General features: G+C 41.5%; 3 protein-coding genes across 6 annotated transcripts; all 3 read right to left on the bottom strand.

Moving 5' to 3' along the window:
* Positions 1 to 1,229: 1,229 nt before the first annotated feature.
* LOC118284942 (endonuclease domain-containing 1 protein) lies at positions 1,230 to 4,870 on the bottom strand. The gene is made up of 3 exons (XM_035608174.2): positions 3,986 to 4,870; positions 2,739 to 3,075; positions 1,230 to 2,220 (listed from the first exon to the last, which is right to left on the bottom strand). The coding sequence occupies exons 2-3, from the start codon at positions 3,057 to 3,059 to the stop codon at positions 1,648 to 1,650; spliced, it is 894 nt and encodes a 297-aa protein (XP_035464067.1). The 5' UTR covers positions 3,060 to 3,075; positions 3,986 to 4,870; the 3' UTR covers positions 1,230 to 1,647.
* Positions 4,871 to 4,925: 55 nt separating this feature from the next.
* On the bottom strand, positions 4,926 to 10,488 carry LOC118284567 (butyrophilin-like protein 3). Of its 4 annotated transcripts, none has more exons than XM_035607394.2 (8): positions 9,972 to 10,488; positions 8,453 to 8,515; positions 7,656 to 7,988; positions 7,338 to 7,551; positions 7,077 to 7,147; positions 6,372 to 6,485; positions 5,877 to 5,974; positions 4,926 to 5,768 (listed from the first exon to the last, which is right to left on the bottom strand). In XM_035607394.2, the coding sequence occupies exons 1-8, from the start codon at positions 9,994 to 9,996 to the stop codon at positions 5,379 to 5,381; spliced, it is 1,308 nt and encodes a 435-aa protein (XP_035463287.2). In that variant the 5' UTR covers positions 9,997 to 10,488; the 3' UTR covers positions 4,926 to 5,378. The 4 variants fall into 4 exon arrangements, with proteins under 4 accessions (XP_035463287.2, XP_035463296.2, XP_035463276.2 ...); XM_035607403.2 differs by having other exon boundaries at positions 4,926 to 5,974; positions 7,656 to 7,801; positions 7,885 to 7,988; XM_035607383.2 differs by having other exon boundaries at positions 4,926 to 5,974; positions 7,660 to 7,801; positions 7,885 to 7,988.
* Positions 10,489 to 10,640: 152 nt separating this feature from the next.
* Positions 10,641 to 15,033, bottom strand: ankrd46b (ankyrin repeat domain 46b). Its single transcript, XM_035608768.2, has 4 exons — positions 14,868 to 15,033; positions 13,086 to 13,428; positions 12,442 to 12,600; positions 10,641 to 12,291 (listed from the first exon to the last, which is right to left on the bottom strand). The coding sequence occupies exons 2-4, from the start codon at positions 13,394 to 13,396 to the stop codon at positions 12,075 to 12,077; spliced, it is 687 nt and encodes a 228-aa protein (XP_035464661.1). The 5' UTR covers positions 13,397 to 13,428; positions 14,868 to 15,033; the 3' UTR covers positions 10,641 to 12,074.
* Positions 15,034 to 15,794: the final 761 nt, after the last annotated feature.

Here is a 15,794-nt window from a genome sequence, read left to right as displayed (position 1 = left end):
CGATTCTTTTCATCTGCAAACGTCCTCAATAAGCTAGGGCAGCGGGGGGATGCGCGGCGGAGGGATTCTGTGGATATTAGCAGCCGGACCGCGAGTCGTCAAATGTGAAACATTATTGCTGAGGTCTTTTTGAGTAACTGGAAAAGAAATACGAGAAATGAAAGTACATGCCTCGGAGTCAGATTCCTCACAAATTCAGAGAATTTGTCAGGGCTGAGCAGGAAGCAGGACCCAAATGCAAAGGTGATGAAAAAAATATATATTTAATAATAAAAGAAAACCAACCTACAACTAAAGGTGTCCACGAAATGTAGCAAAAAACCCGATAATCCAAATACTGGAGCCAGGGGGAAAACGACCAGGAAACCAACAGGCAGGAAAAGGCAGGAACAGACCGGGCCAGACAACAAGAAAAAACAGACGAACCAACACTGACAAAGGGAAGCACAGAGGCCTCACACACGAGGAGGGCGGGGCAAATAGAACACAGGTGAGACACATTAGGAACAGGTGCAGACAATCCCAGGGGCAGGAGACACTGGCAAAGTAAAGGCAACAGACAAAAGACAGGGAAACAGGAAGTGACACAACACAAGGAACTCATTCAAAATAAAACAGGAAATGAAAACACAAGATCATGACACAATTGGCTCTTGAGGAGACAAAGTGAAACATGCGGCACAGGCAGAAAACGTCTACATGTCATTTTGTGGTCCAGACAAAAAAGGGGTGGTGATTTTATTTGTCCGACTTTGGGGCAGAATTTGTGAAATTTGTGCTGTTACTTATTGTAATCCAGAGGAAGTCATTTATTTTAGTTAATAAATTTGATTCCGGTTCAGCGCTCACTCAATTTTCTTCAGTCCCCTGTTTAGGATGAGGGGAGAGAAGGCGCACACACACACACACACACACACACTGACACACACACACACACACACCTGGCGTAAAGACAGTCTTGTCTCTGATTTCTTTTCTTCTTTTTTTTAACTCTCCAACTTTACTGAACACCTTCACACATGGTGGTCATGTTGTTTCATGGTGGCTATGCTGTGAAGCAGAATCAGAAACAGGAACATCTCTGCTCAAGATAGGAGTTTTACATTTGCAATGCAGCCGCAGCAGGTCTCTCTTCCTCATGTTTGATTTTTCCTAGAAACTCAGGAACTAAGGAACGGTGAGACTTTTTTTTTTAAAGGTTTATTTATTGGGGCGGGGGGGGGGGGGGGGGGGGGGGTTTCTCAATGTATACAATAGTAAAAATATTGCACACTGTTTTCACCGATTAAAGGCATGCATTTACATTTTTCACCATTCAACACAGACAACACGATTATTTGACAGAATGCTTTTGTAATTTTTACGTCCTCAATGGGTTATTCCCTTCTCCCTAATAAGGCTCATGTGTAATAACAGCACTGTAAAAAAAAACGTTGAGCCAACTAAAAAGGTAAAGCAACCAGCTTCAAAGCTTTATATATATATATATAAATCCTTGCACAGTGGCCTAAGGTAGCACAGCAGATGCCCAACTGACTATTCAAAGTTTTCTCAACTTGAACATTCCAGTGAATTGAACCACTTATTAGCAAACTTGAAATGTTGGGTTATCTCAACATTTTTCAAAGATATTTCACATATTCATCATTAACATTGGCATTGCGGGGCTACGGTTGGGTAAAGATGAGTGACAACTGTCATGGGAGGACATTGACTTGCAGGAAATGGAACTGACCCCAGTTGACTTGTGAGATACGTCAAGGTCTGCGTCGGGAGATGTACCGGTTGGTTTGGAATGTTGTCGCCCAAGTATGCACTTGCTATCCACATCCCCTGACTGTGACTGTAGCAACAGAATGCCGACCAGAGCATGGAGGGAATATTCATCTTGTTGTTGAGGAAGTTGTTGCCGGGCTGTGCTCCGATGACCACATAGCCTTCTGTTACGCCGTTGTTGTTGACGCAGTATAAATCCATGATACATTTGACGCAGTTCTCCATATTGCTCCAGCTTCCCTGATTAAACGTATCTACTTGTGGAACAATGTTGGTCAGGGTAAAGGTAGACTTTTTATCATCTTGGCTGAAACCATAACAGCTTGGTAATAAATGCCCTCTGTCGAATCCTTGTTGGTTATTGTAATCTTTCGTCCCGGCCTGGTTGTTATACACACCCCCATTGTCTTTCCTCATATTGGCATTGTTATTTGGTTTCTCAAGCTGTAAAGACAAACGGAAGGCTAAATTACTGATGTGGACAAGATGACAGGAGAGCAGATGAAACGTACATTTGGTTCCGCAAAGATGACGCACACATTTTAAAATAATTTCACAATCTCATGCGACGTGAACACCCCTTCAATATTATACAACTTGTTCATTATCTGAATAAATGAAAGTAGCAGCAACTAGACACTGCTCAATATGATTATAGCAATATAACCACATGTATACCTACAGGGGTTCAAACATCTTTTTTTAGTATCAGTGATGTAGTTTTGCAGTTTCATCAGTTTAAAAACATATTTCAATGAGGTGAAGAGGATTTTGCAAAACTCCTATTTGCTTTTTCTTCTTCTACCTCTCGGTGCTGCTGTGTCTAGGTTGAATTTTCCTGAAGGGGGATTAGGAAAGATACATCCTATCTTGGATCTGAAACCGCCACCATGGTTGTGGATGTGATGTAGAAATCCCCCCAAAACACAATATTACACTTGCAAATGAATAACAAAACACACCTGTGGTTCTATCTTCCAAATGGTTTTAGGTCTTGGAACCAGTGATATCCCATTGTACTTGTAGGCAGAAAACACTGGAATCTTGTTGGTGATGTCGTAGAGCGTCACAAACGTTACTGTGCTCGCCAAGGTCTGGCAAATGGGCTTGTATCTGTTCTGGTTCAGGATGTTCCCTCCCACCAAGATTCCCGGTATCTCCGGTGGATTATTCTGAAGAAAGAATTGTTGACACTGTGCGATCAACGGCACCACTTCAGCAACGCTGGGACCGATGGACGAGAAGAGGAGGACGAGGGCAGCGAGAGGCGGGAGGCGCAGCATCTTCCTCTGAAAAACTCTTCATCACCAGACGAGAGAAGAAAAAGAATCAGCAGACATTACAGTTCAGTTCAAAACCGAGCTGATTGATTAAGGCAAGGCAAGTTTATCTGCAAAGCACCATTCAGGACATTAAAATGAAAGCATTACATTAAAATTGATATAAAAACCATAGTGATAACACATGATTTAACAACAATAAAGTGCATGTAGAAGACAAGAATGAATTATGAAGATGAATTTATAGGAAAGGTGCAGAGAACAATGTTTTCGGGCCTGATTTAAATGAGCCGACCATTTCAGCACACCTCAGGTGAAGTTTTTCAAATCAAATGGATTGAAATTGTAAAATTAGCTTTCTCATTTTTGTCATTTGATGGCAAGATTCTCGATTTTTTTCAAACTGGGTTGTCCACGGCGCACTGGACATGTGTGAACAACTTCTCGGTGTCAAAGTGAACGCTCTATTCAAAACAATTCCTTCTGAAAGGGAAGAAATGTTTATGATGACTGTCAACTATTACAATATTCATTATTATATCCATTCGCATACAAAACTGGTCAACTTTTATTTGAATTCAAGCAGCTCGGGTCCAGAGAAAAAACTTTAAATGTTACAGAGGCGAGTGATAAACTGTCCAAGGGAGAAAAAATAAATAAATAAATAAATAAAGTGGGAGAATAAATGAAACGATCCAACTTCTACTGAAAACACTTATTTTTACATCCATCCAATTTCTAAAAGTGTTAATAATTAGTCAAACATGTAGATGCTTCTATTAGTTGTATTGATGTTGTCGGATGTTGTTCGACTTTAATTGGGAAACGTTCTTTTTTTTTTCTTTTTTTAAGATGTCATTTAATTATATTCCCCTAAATTGCAAATGCAAATGAAAGACGAATGAAAACAAAATCTAGTAAAGACTCACCAGCTCCTCAGGTTTCAAGGAAGATTCGATAGACGGTGTGTCCTTGGCTCACAGCAGCGGCAACAGGACCGTCTTCCTCGAATGTCCAGAAAGGCGGACGTCTAATTTTTATATTTCAGCCGTGTATTTGAGTGGGCTTGCTCTCGTCTCCTCTTGATTCCCTTTTGTTTTGTATGCGCAGTAAGAGGAGGAGCTTCCACACAAAAACTTAGTCCCCCTCTTGATTTGCTAAATGATTCTAGGAAAATGTAATCGTGTGGAATCATTAACTATTAACGTTCGATGACCTTCCCCACTTCGTTTTTCCCGTCATTTCAAGTCAAATATTGACTGTAGATAAAAAAAACTGTGAACCACACTTGTGTACAACATTTGCAGCCATATTCACCTATTACGACAAATTCCTTACACTATTAAATTAGTCAAAAATATTCACAAAGCCAACAAAGAAAAAAACGCCAAAAAAAAATTGAATATCGCACTCAAAATCATCTGACCTCGTCCCAATATCCCTTTAAAAAAAAGGTATTTTTGTTCCTCTTTTCAAATGGAATTATGTTTGTGCATTTAATTTCCAGTTCCAAGACATTCCACAAATTCACCCCACAGATTGTTGTGCACATACTTTCAAGAGTTATTGTGAAATGGATTTTGAAAAATCTTTCCATAAATACTGTTTGTATATTTCGGGGAAGTTCTTTTTTTTTTGCTTTGTGAATGATTTGCACAGTCTTAAATTTAACCAGATTGGTGAACTTCAGTACGTGACTTTACGAATAAAGATCCAGATATCCATCTTTATTAGGGCCCGATGGGGGCCGATGCCGATATCGATATTAGGGAGTACAAGACATACATCGACCGATATATATATATATATATGTGTGTGTGTGTATATATATATAAAAAATAAATAAATCTGTCAATGATTCCTAAAATGTCATTATCAAACCTTTATGACAGAGAAATGTAATGAAGACTTCATATTTCAGTTTAACCATAAACTTTATCATAAATGACTATAAAGTGAAAAAAAAAAATTAAAGGCTCATATTGGTTGGGCTCTTTAGATATCGGCCGGTATACCAACATGTCTGTGAAAGGCTAAAACCGGCCGATATCATCGGCCAATCGATAATATCGGCCGGGCTCTAGAGGTGACCTCATCCAGGTCACGTGACGACAGGAAAGAAGCAAGTCACTGAGTAGATTTCATATCTCCACCACCAAGGCCCAACAGGCCTTTAATCCAACAAGGCCCCACCAAAGTGCTCACACTCATAGAGTCAGTCCACCACCCGCCCGGTAATTTAGCTTAATCCATCCCTTCTATTACGACGGATTTTCTTGAAAAAAAAAAATCAGGGAAACTTTGTCGACAAAGTCCGGGTAATTAATCGGTACAGAGGTGCATCCGTCCGGGAGGCAACAACGGTGAGACCTCTGATAAGTCTGACAGCACACCGTAGCGGTTTCTAGTCACAACCGAGTACTCAAGATGCGTGTCCTTCGAAGAGGAGGCTGAAGAGGAACTGGACGACATGGCGCCGAGAGCAGGACTGCTGAGGTTCCTCTTGATTGGGCGGACCAGTGCTGGAGTTTGGCCCGGGACGCCAGGTTTTGGATCTTTGTTCTGGGGTAAGTTGAGAGACTCCGGATCGTTGTTGTTGGGCGAGGCCACTGGATTTGGATTGCTGCCGTGGGAAACCCGGTGTCGGATTCTGCTACTGGGTTTTGAGAAGCCTGATGAGGATTTGGGAGGACTGCGTTCGATCCACAGGCCCTGAAAGAACGCGACAGGAGTTTGCTTAGATTTCAGTTCCTGCGTCTCTTTGCCTTGAAGTTTAAACCCCTGTTCCTCCTCCTTCCAAATTTGTCTTGGGATATTTACAACGATGTGAGAAGGGTCTGTCGGGCGGTGAACCTCTTTCTTCCCGTTTGTTTCACTTTCTTCTCTTGACTCCTTGGCTGACTTGATTTTTCTCCCCACTGTGTGAAAACAAAATAAAAATGGTAGCACTTGTTTCATTCCTGACATTTCGGAGTTTTCACTCAAACAAACAAAATGAAATTGAATATATTAAAGAAGGTGAATTCATTTCCTCACACTGCTGTTCACTTAAAAACTCACAGTCTGGTCTGGTTCACATTAAAAGCTGCTGCAAAGGCTTTTACTGTGAACCATCTGCAGTTTAAGGAACGAAGTGTACGAAGTACTGACCTAGTAGCGTGTACTGAGGTCGCCAGGATAAGTTTTTTCAAAAGCTAAAAAGAATACACATTTCTGTGTCTTTACATAATGGTCTAAAGATGCTGGTCAGTATTTTTGTGATTTAGCAGCTGCAGATGAAAAAAATGGGTTTTGAAGAAAACGTGACGAACTTACCACAGTTGCCATATTTTTTGCAGGAATATATGGCTACACCCAGCCCCGAAAGAAACAGGATCGCCACGGTAACGGCGACGCTGCAGGTTTTAGCGCAGGAGTTTATGGTCTTGACTGAAATGATAATAAAGATGAAATTTAAAAAAATATATATTTTCATCCATTTCGGCCAAATCACCAAGTCACCACAGTTCAAGTATTAGTCATTGGAGTCCCCATATCCATAGGCCCCCAAAAAAAGATGATCTGAATGAAACATTATGACAAACAAGAAACTTAATTTTTCCATAATTACGAGAATAACCACAGAGAAACCCAGTGTGTCATTTTTGTAGTTTTCTGGCGGCCTCTGCTGGTTGAGTTGCAAACCACAAACCAACTGAGCGACCAACTGATTCCATTTCTGTTTTTTCCCGCGGCGTCTGAAATTCAAAGTGAACGCGATGTATTTTGGACCGTTTGGTGCAACAACGGTATTCAACACGACGTAGCAAACATGGAGACTCACACGGAGTTCGGGTCCACCTCATGGAACTATATTGAACTCCTTATACATATATGAACACATAGTTATGGACAATATATTCAATTGCTGTGAATAAGTTCTTCTGAATATTACACCCTTTAGCTTTAATTGAATTCAATGTGACTTTAGGTTTCAGTGAATCCGGTTGATGCAGGCGGAGTGTTAACGCTGCAGGTTACCTGTATCTGTTATGTAAACGTGTGCGTCTCTGGGCTCGTTCATTGGAGGCTGGTGAACTCGGCAAGTGACCCTGCATCGAAAAACACAAAAGGTACAAGTGTCAGTTCGGGTTCCCTCCCAAGTAATATCGCCATCAAGTTCGCCATCAAGTTCGGTGAAGATTTTGAGCTATTTTGTTCGCACACAAACACACAGAGGTGAAACTACCCCGCGTGTTTGCCATGAGCCAGATCATTTTCTTGAAACATGAATGAACACACCTGTTGGTCTCAGTCAGCACAGTCACCCTCCTCACGACGGTGACACATCCCCTGGGATCTTGATGTCGCTTCAGGTTCCCAGCGCTGATGTTCTTCTCCTGATCGTCAAGAAATGTGATCTCAAGCTGCGGCGACCGACCGCTCGCCTCGCACTGCAGAGTCACACCCACACCTGGAACCTGGAACCTGGAGAGTGTGGGCTCGGCGGCGGCACCTACGACACGAAGAATGGTACGAGGTGAGAGCTTTGAACTTTCCGGTGCGACATTTCTCCGAACGAATCTGGTTTTTTTTTAAATCAAATTTGACACGGCATACACACGACGAGCTCCAGCGTTGCGGCAACATGGCTGTTCCTCGTGTGAAGAATCAGGCATTGGTATTTTCCCGCATCCGAGGGCCGCACGTCGGACATCCTCAGCGAGACGTCGCCGTTCTTCACCTCGTTCATGTTCAGGTTCGTCCTGTACCGGAAGAGCGGATTCTTCATCTCGAAGGTCTCGCAGCCGTCCCGGTACAGGAAGGCGATGTTGAGTTCAGGACCCACCTTGGACCACTCCACTGTCGGGATGTCCCGGCTGACGTTGATGTAGCAGGGCAGGATGACCGTCTCGCCGGCAGAGGCCACGATCTGGGCGTGGACACTATTGTCTGAAAATAAAAAGACACATGGTCTTAAATTTTCCTAATATCAAATTCAATGAAAAGAGCAAAACCTTTGCTCATATGTGTAAGTCTGATGCATGTTATTCCATGTTTTCCAAAGACCACTGAAATGAAGTCTGCTCTTACTTCTTGTCTTCCTGTCTGAGAAACATTTGCAAAGAAACTACAATACCCAGCTCTTCTGGGAGAAACCAGATCATTACTCTATTGTGTTCACTTCCTCGAGTGATAGTGAAACCAAAGTTTTTACAGTCTTACAGTGTAGTTGCCAGCTGATAAATTAAAATTAGATTGGAAAACACATCGTGAGGTGCTGTGGTTTGTACGTTTGCTCCCATGTCCACAAACCAAAGATGTGAGGAGTGAAAGCATCCTGCATAAAATAAAAATCTCAGTAAAGCGTTCATAAGTGAGATAAAAAGAACAAAGTTTGAGTCTCATATACGTACCAGCACAATACGACAGCAGCACGGCGAACAGGAGAAAAAGACCATACATGGCCGAACACAGATCTGTGACAGATCAAGGAAAAAAGAATCAAAGCCAGAGAGTGAAATGTTGGAGAGCGGGTTTCTATTGTTCCTGTCAGATCACACTGAAGCTCCTCAGTGCTGCATTCAGGACAACTGGGAAACATTGCAACACACACATTTTGATCAACAACAACGAATACACAACACCTGTAACCTTTACAGGGTTTCACATAGGCTACACAGAAGAACTATAAGATAGTGTCGCATACTGCAACTGTATTGACTGTGCAATCTCAACATCACGTGCAGTCATTTTTTACATTGAATATATCCATTATTACTATTTTCCATTTATTTTAACTGACAGCAAATTTCCTCACTGTGGAACTTTTTAAAGACTTTTTCTTTTTGTAAAAGCTTTAACAAATGATTGGCATCAGTTTTCTTTAAACTGACTAATACAATTTATTTAAAATTGTCTATTTATAGTTTACATCTTATCTTTCCGTGTTCCTTTGTCCTAGTCTCATTTTATCTGCCCCGTCTGGTTTTATTTCTTTCTTATAAAACACTATTTCACATTGCTATATCAATGAAGTTATCATCATCATCATGTGTGCATCTGCTGAGGTATGTTTAACCTATCCGCTTAAATCAGATTGTCTGTTTTTTAAGGATGAATTACACAAACTTTATCTGATTAAAGCCACAAATAATACTGATTTAGCACAGGCGCAAAGAAATGTATATTAATGCCAGATGATTAGGAACAATGAGCAAAAGTCTTCCAACAAATCTGCCCTCATCTAGATTTTAATGTTCAGTTTTTAGTGGCCCAACATCTAATGCAAGTCTTGCTAGTTAGCGTGTTATCCAAATTTAAGCTAACATTAACCGGACATGAAGCAAGTGGTTTTCAATCATCTAACGATAATTTTTCATTCGTAAAAATCACTGTGGCGTCTCAACCACTTCACATGCACAAACACAAAAACTCTCTCTGGTTGATTTATTTGACGTGCGAGTAACGGGTCAAACAAAGCTAACCGGGGAGTTAGCTTGCACGCTAACCCCGCACAAGTTAGCTGGGGCGTAAACCTCACAAAAATTAGCTTGTACGCTAACCCCGCACAAGTTAGCTGGGGCGTTAACCTCACAAAAGTTAGCTTGGGCGTTTACCCCGCACAAGTTAGCTGGGGCGTTAACCTCACAAAAATTAGCTTGTACGCTAACCCCGCACAAGTTAGCTGGGGCGTTAACCTCACAAAAGTTAGCTTGGGCGTTTACCCCGCACAAGTTAGCTGGGGCATTAACCTCACAAAAATTAGCTTGTACGCTAACCCCGCACAAGTCAGCTGGGGCGTTACCCGCAGAGGAGTTAGCTTGTACGCTAAACCCGCACAAGTTAGCTGGGGCTTAACCACGCAGAAGTTAGCCTGTATGCTAACTGCGCACAAGTCAGTTTTCCTCAAGTTAATTCGTAGCCAAACGTTACCTGAAGTCTTGGAAGAAGTCCTCATGGCATAGAGATTTTCTTTTTAAGTTGTTGGCGTCGTAGTTTCTCGCTCAATCTGTCCACACAGTAGTTTCATTGGCGGTGAATTTACCGACGCAGTACGACGAATCCAGTTAGCAAGTTAGCTGACGCCTGTAATAAAAGGGATTAAAGTACGATTTATAAGCCAGCAGCAACATAACTGAATTCCACATTTATTCACAACATTTAACAGATAAGAGAATTTGTAATCAGTAATGGCCAAAAAAATATAGTAATTTAAACATGTATATGAAAATTTGCTATTTTTAAATAGAGTGCCAAACATGACTGTATTATAAGAATTTTATACAAATACAATTCATATATTTCCCTTCAGATACCTCCCTGAATGGTTTACATAATTAAAAAAAAAAATAGATATGGCAGTTTGACATTTAGAAGAATCTACTTTCTAATAGAATCTAATACTTTTTAGAAATTTTTCTAATATCGAATTAAACAATAAAATTTTAAGTCATATTTTTCTTGTTGAATATTCACCATATACACCGTGTGACAAACTTAATAAAAATCTTAATCTGCAAAAGTAATTTTGAACAAACAAAAAAACCCCCAGTGGATTAAAAGTACAATATATTTCCGGGAAAGTCCTTATGGAGAGAAGAATCAATCGTACACGTTTTTATTGAATTTTCCACATTAAATTAGGATTTACTTCAAATGTGTTATAGTTCACAGAAAAATCAACAGTTGGAAAACGTCACAACAAATAAAATCGACAGAGTCTCCGAGGACATTGATGAACAAATGAACAGACAAAGTAATAATAATAATAATCTGTTGCCGTAAAAGCCTAGTTTATACGTGTTACAACAGTGCGGTAGATTTTTAATGCAACAAAAGCTTCATGCTTTCAGGTGGGAATGTCGATGAACTGTTTGTGGAGACACGGAGCTCTTCTCTCAGAAGGCACACAGTCCACGTGCTTTTCTACGATATCACATTCCCGCAGAGAAACGGTTTCCGGGCGGAATCCAGACATTCGTTGAATCTGATAAATGCAGTGAGGAAAAAAACATGATAAAATACAAAAGGGAGATGAATAACACAGAGGATGTTTGATAAATAGCACAAGTAAGAAAACCATAATAATAAAAGAGAGAGAGAGAAATAACACTGGCAATTATACAGCTTGTAACAGAGATACAAGGAGAAGTCATCGTATGAATGTACATAACAAAAAGACGCGTATTCAGATTTCAGAAGCGGTTTGAAATGAACAGGAAGAGTTGCACAAGGTTAACAATAAACATCACGTGTCACTGAGTCGCCTATTGTTAATCATACACCTGTTTTTAAACAGGTGACAGCGACTTGAACAACTTGACTGTAGCTACTTTTAGAAAAAGAAAAAAGCAATTTTTAAAGGGGGAGTTGTGACACAGTACTCAAACAAGACCGACATGTTCTAATGCTGCGTTCACACGAAACGTGAAGCAAATGTTCGTGTCGCCGTGGGATTATTTGCGCTCACTCGCACGAGGAAACACAACCCGCTAATATTCGGCCCGTTCCCCTTCTCGGACGTCTATGTCAGCGACTCCGGGAGAATTCCGGCGCTAATTCGGAATACGCGAAATCACGTCACGTGAACATTTTGTGAAGCAAATGAGACGAATCTAGCATCTTTTGCGTTTTTCGCGAAACGTCGGGCGACGCAGATGCCGCGAAATCTGCATCTATTCCCATCTTCCGTATTTCATTTTTAAAAATTCACTTGGCGCTCGGCGTCGAGGTCCCGGGTCTTTTTCCGACAACATTCTCACGACCTAGCAAACAGGCAAGTTGCTTGTTTAAGACATTTTTTTTCAATTGAAAGTGAGTTTTATTCTTTTTTGATCGATGATTTTTAAAAATGTCCCCGTTCGTACAACCAAGAAAAAAAAAAAAAAGATGGGATCATGAAGCAAATAAAAGGAGTTTGTGTACAAACAGTCGTAGAAGCAGAACGCCACTTGATTATTTCACTACCTTTCTCGCACCATGCTTGTTCGCCACCACCCTCCTCCACCCCCTCCACCCTCCCGCCCCGCCCGTCCCTCAGTGCACCAGCTCCAGCTGGCTCGTGGAAAAAGGCAGGACGCCGCTGACGTAGTAGGCGATGCCCAGCGAGAGCAGGGCGATCACCACGAGCAGCAGCAGGACCCTCCAGAAGCCCAGGTCCTCCACGAACTCCTGCCAGGTGGTCCGGAAGCTGGACAGGACGCCCTCGCTGCTCTGCAGGTTGGGGTTGAGTAGGGAGTGGCTTTCCATCGCACTAACACAGGTAGAAAAAAACAGAAAAAAAACAAACACTTATAGACTGTGACACGTCGTCTCACAGGACGAGCGTTTGTTCCTCTTCACCACTGCCCTCGCCCCCTTCACCCCACCACACACCCTCAGTCGTACCCAGCCCCCCACTCACCTCTCACTATCGGCCATCTGCATGGTCTCCAGTTTGGAGTGGGGCCCTCGGTTGAAGCCCTTCACCTCCTGCTCCTCCAGCCCCTCCAGCAGGCGGATGGCGTCCTTGTTGACACCGCGCCGCTTCGCCAGCACCAGAGGCGTGGATCCGTTGTGGTTGCTACGGTCGACAATCGACAACATATTAAGCAAACAGAGTCTCAACGTGAATTTGTGGACGAGAGAAAGAGACGGGACTAGAAAACTCCACCACATCTGAATGTCCAAACAATAAAAACAAAGTCGGGGATCCCCAAACTTTTCAGCCCCCGACCCCCAAAAATAACAGTACAGAGTCTTGTTTCCAGGCGTGAACTCCACAAAGTGTCTGGAAAGCAGACATTTTCCGGAGTTTTGCCGTTCCACATATGAAGAACTCAGCAGGAGATTGTCCGAGTCAGACGCGGGGGGGGGCTGACAGGAAAAGAAATTCTGGAGAATGTCTGGGGCCGTGCGTGAAAGCATCTCAAGTTTTTTTGTGCTGTGTCAAATATGATTTCCGGCAGAGATTAAGTATTGAAGGTCAACAGAAAAGAGAACCCAAACACCATACAGAAACATTAAGTATTCAGGTTTAAACTTTTATGAGAGTTCACTATTTCTCACCAGATATCGATCTTCAGCCCGTTGGACACCAGGAACTGTATCGTGTCCACGTGTCCGCAGAGGTGCAGCGCCGTGTTGCCCTGGTAGTCCGTCGCCAGCAGGTCGGCGCCGAACTTGTGCAGCAGGCGGCAAATGTCCACGTTCCCGCGGGCGGCGGCCAGGTGGAGGCCCGTGCGTCCCCTGTTGTCCCGGATGACGGGGTCACATCCCGTTTCTAGGAGCCGCTTGGCGAAGGGCAGGTCCCCGTCGATGCAGGCCTGCAGCAGAGGCACGTTGGTCTGCGACGAGTCGTTGATGAAGACATAGGACATGTCCGAGTGGGTGTCAGAAAAGTCCAGCGTACCTGTGGTCGAACCATCGGAGAGGGAAAAGTTTTATATTTATACTGTACAGGGCTGCTTCAACACAATCATTAGAATTTGAAAAACGTTTCTTTTTTTAGATTCTCAAATGTGACGATTTGGATTTTTTTTCTCTTTGTCTCGCGGGACAAATAAACACAACTTGTGAATTGGAAAACGTGTTTTGGCCGTAAAAAGGTCTTTAATGTCATTTTGAAAGACCAACCAATAAGCAACTAATAAAGGAACTAACCATTGATAAAGACATTAACTAGAGACCGAACGATATGGATTTTTGGGAGCCAACATCGGGGAGAATTTTTTTTATACATACACATATATATATATATATATATATATTATCTGTCAATGCTTAGGAACATGTCATTATCAAACCTTTATGACAAAGAAATGTAATTGAGACTTCATATTTAAGTTTGACCATAAACTTTATCGTATAAATGACTATAAATAAAAAGAAAACACAAACAATACCAAATATATATATATATAGAGAGAGAGAGAGAGAGAGAGAGAGAGAGAGAGAGAGAACTCGAATGAACACAAAAAAACAAAATTTATACGGAAAAAATATAAATGTAATTTTTTTTCCTGTGCCTTGTTCACTCTGTAGGAAGAAGAGATTTCACATCTGTGAACATTGGACGATATTATCGTCAGTCACGTTTGTAAACAAAAACTCATAATCGATCATCAAAAATAGTTGTCAATCGAAGAACCGATGGACCGCAGCACTTCCTGCCTCCTTCCAGCAGCACATTCATCCTGTTGCCAAAATGATGCATTGTGTATGTGACATACACAGGACAAATCCTATCACACAAGCAAATCATATTAAGCAGCTAGATACCAGTCATTCCTGACATTTATATATATATATATATATATATATATATATATATATATATATATATATATATATATTACAATATTTCCCAGCAATTATCCCCTTTAAACGTCTGAACGCTGCGAGCAAATCCACTAAAATGTCTAATGATTCCAGATAAATGTACAAAATCATTTCGAGCAACTTCCCCGTCACTTCATATTTCTGCACATTTTAAATATCTGCGCATTAAAAAGGGGAAACAGTGACAGGCGGCTCACCTGCAGCGTTGACCACCGAACACGGCGGCGACAGCGAATCACACTTTAATAATCGACACAATGGGCAGGCATGAATCTGAACGAGACACAAGACTCCCTGCATGAATAATGATAAAAAGCCCCGTTAACTTGGATGGTGACACACCGACGAGCGCAAATGATGCTAGCGGAGCTAACGCTAGCTCACGAGCTAAGCTGAGCTGAAACACACGTATTTTGGATTTTCTTGAACAACTGTGGCGCCTCGTGAACTGATGTTACCCGCAGACCGCGTGTGTGACCGTGTGTGTGGCCGTGTCGCACCGCCGCCTACCTGTTGATGTGGCCCAACTCAGCAGAAACAAACACTTCGCTTCCCCTTCGACCTGACGCTGCCAGCGGCGGTGGTGCTGTTGTTGTTGTGATGCTAGCTTCTTCTTCGTCTCCTTCTTGTTCTTCGTCGCCTTCTTCTTCTTCGTCTCCTTCTTCTTCTTCGTCGTCTCCTTCTTCTTCTTTGAGTTTTAACCGGCGCGCTGCACGTAATGGCGCAGTACCGCCACCAACTGGTGAGGAGTGTGCATTGAGCAAATCTACTCGCCTATAACCTATATTCCATTATATATATATATATATATATATATATATATATATATATATATATATATATATATATATATATATATATATATATATATATATATATATATATATATATCTTTTGAAAAGATAAATACATTTATAATAATTCATCAACAAGGCCCGGGACCCCCACTTGACATCCTCCCTTCCTTACCCATGGACATTACACGTTGTATTAACGTAATCCACCACACTCACATTTAACCATGTGACCCCGATATTTATTGTAAATTTATTGTAAATAGTGTGAATTTTGTGAATTTTGGTAATAATGATAAATCATTTTTTGAATCTAAAATTCTCAACGTCAATTTTTGTTGGGAGCTTGAAACTAAATTAAATAAACATTTATTTCCCGGTACGTCTTTGTAAAATGTCCAGTTGTAAATTGAGTATCACTGAGGCTAATGTCTTCTCTTGGTTTATTTACGGCAGCCGGAAACTGACAATTAAAAAAAGGTTTTGGCTTTTTCCACATCAAGGCAGAAAATTTAAAAACATCTTTTCAACCTTGTCTTTTTCTTTGTCTTTGCGTATTATAATTATTTGATGCAGAAAAGTAGTACATTAATAACTCCACTGCTGTCACAGAAATACAGATCTGAGATCAGCATTACATCGT

Source organism: Scophthalmus maximus, chromosome 12 (genome assembly GCF_022379125.1).
Source record: "Scophthalmus maximus strain ysfricsl-2021 chromosome 12, ASM2237912v1, whole genome shotgun sequence".
Lineage (NCBI taxonomy): Eukaryota > Metazoa > Chordata > Actinopteri > Pleuronectiformes > Scophthalmidae > Scophthalmus > Scophthalmus maximus.
The sequence above is the reverse complement of the archived record's forward strand: the minus strand, read 5'-3'. Positions and strand labels throughout refer to the sequence as shown.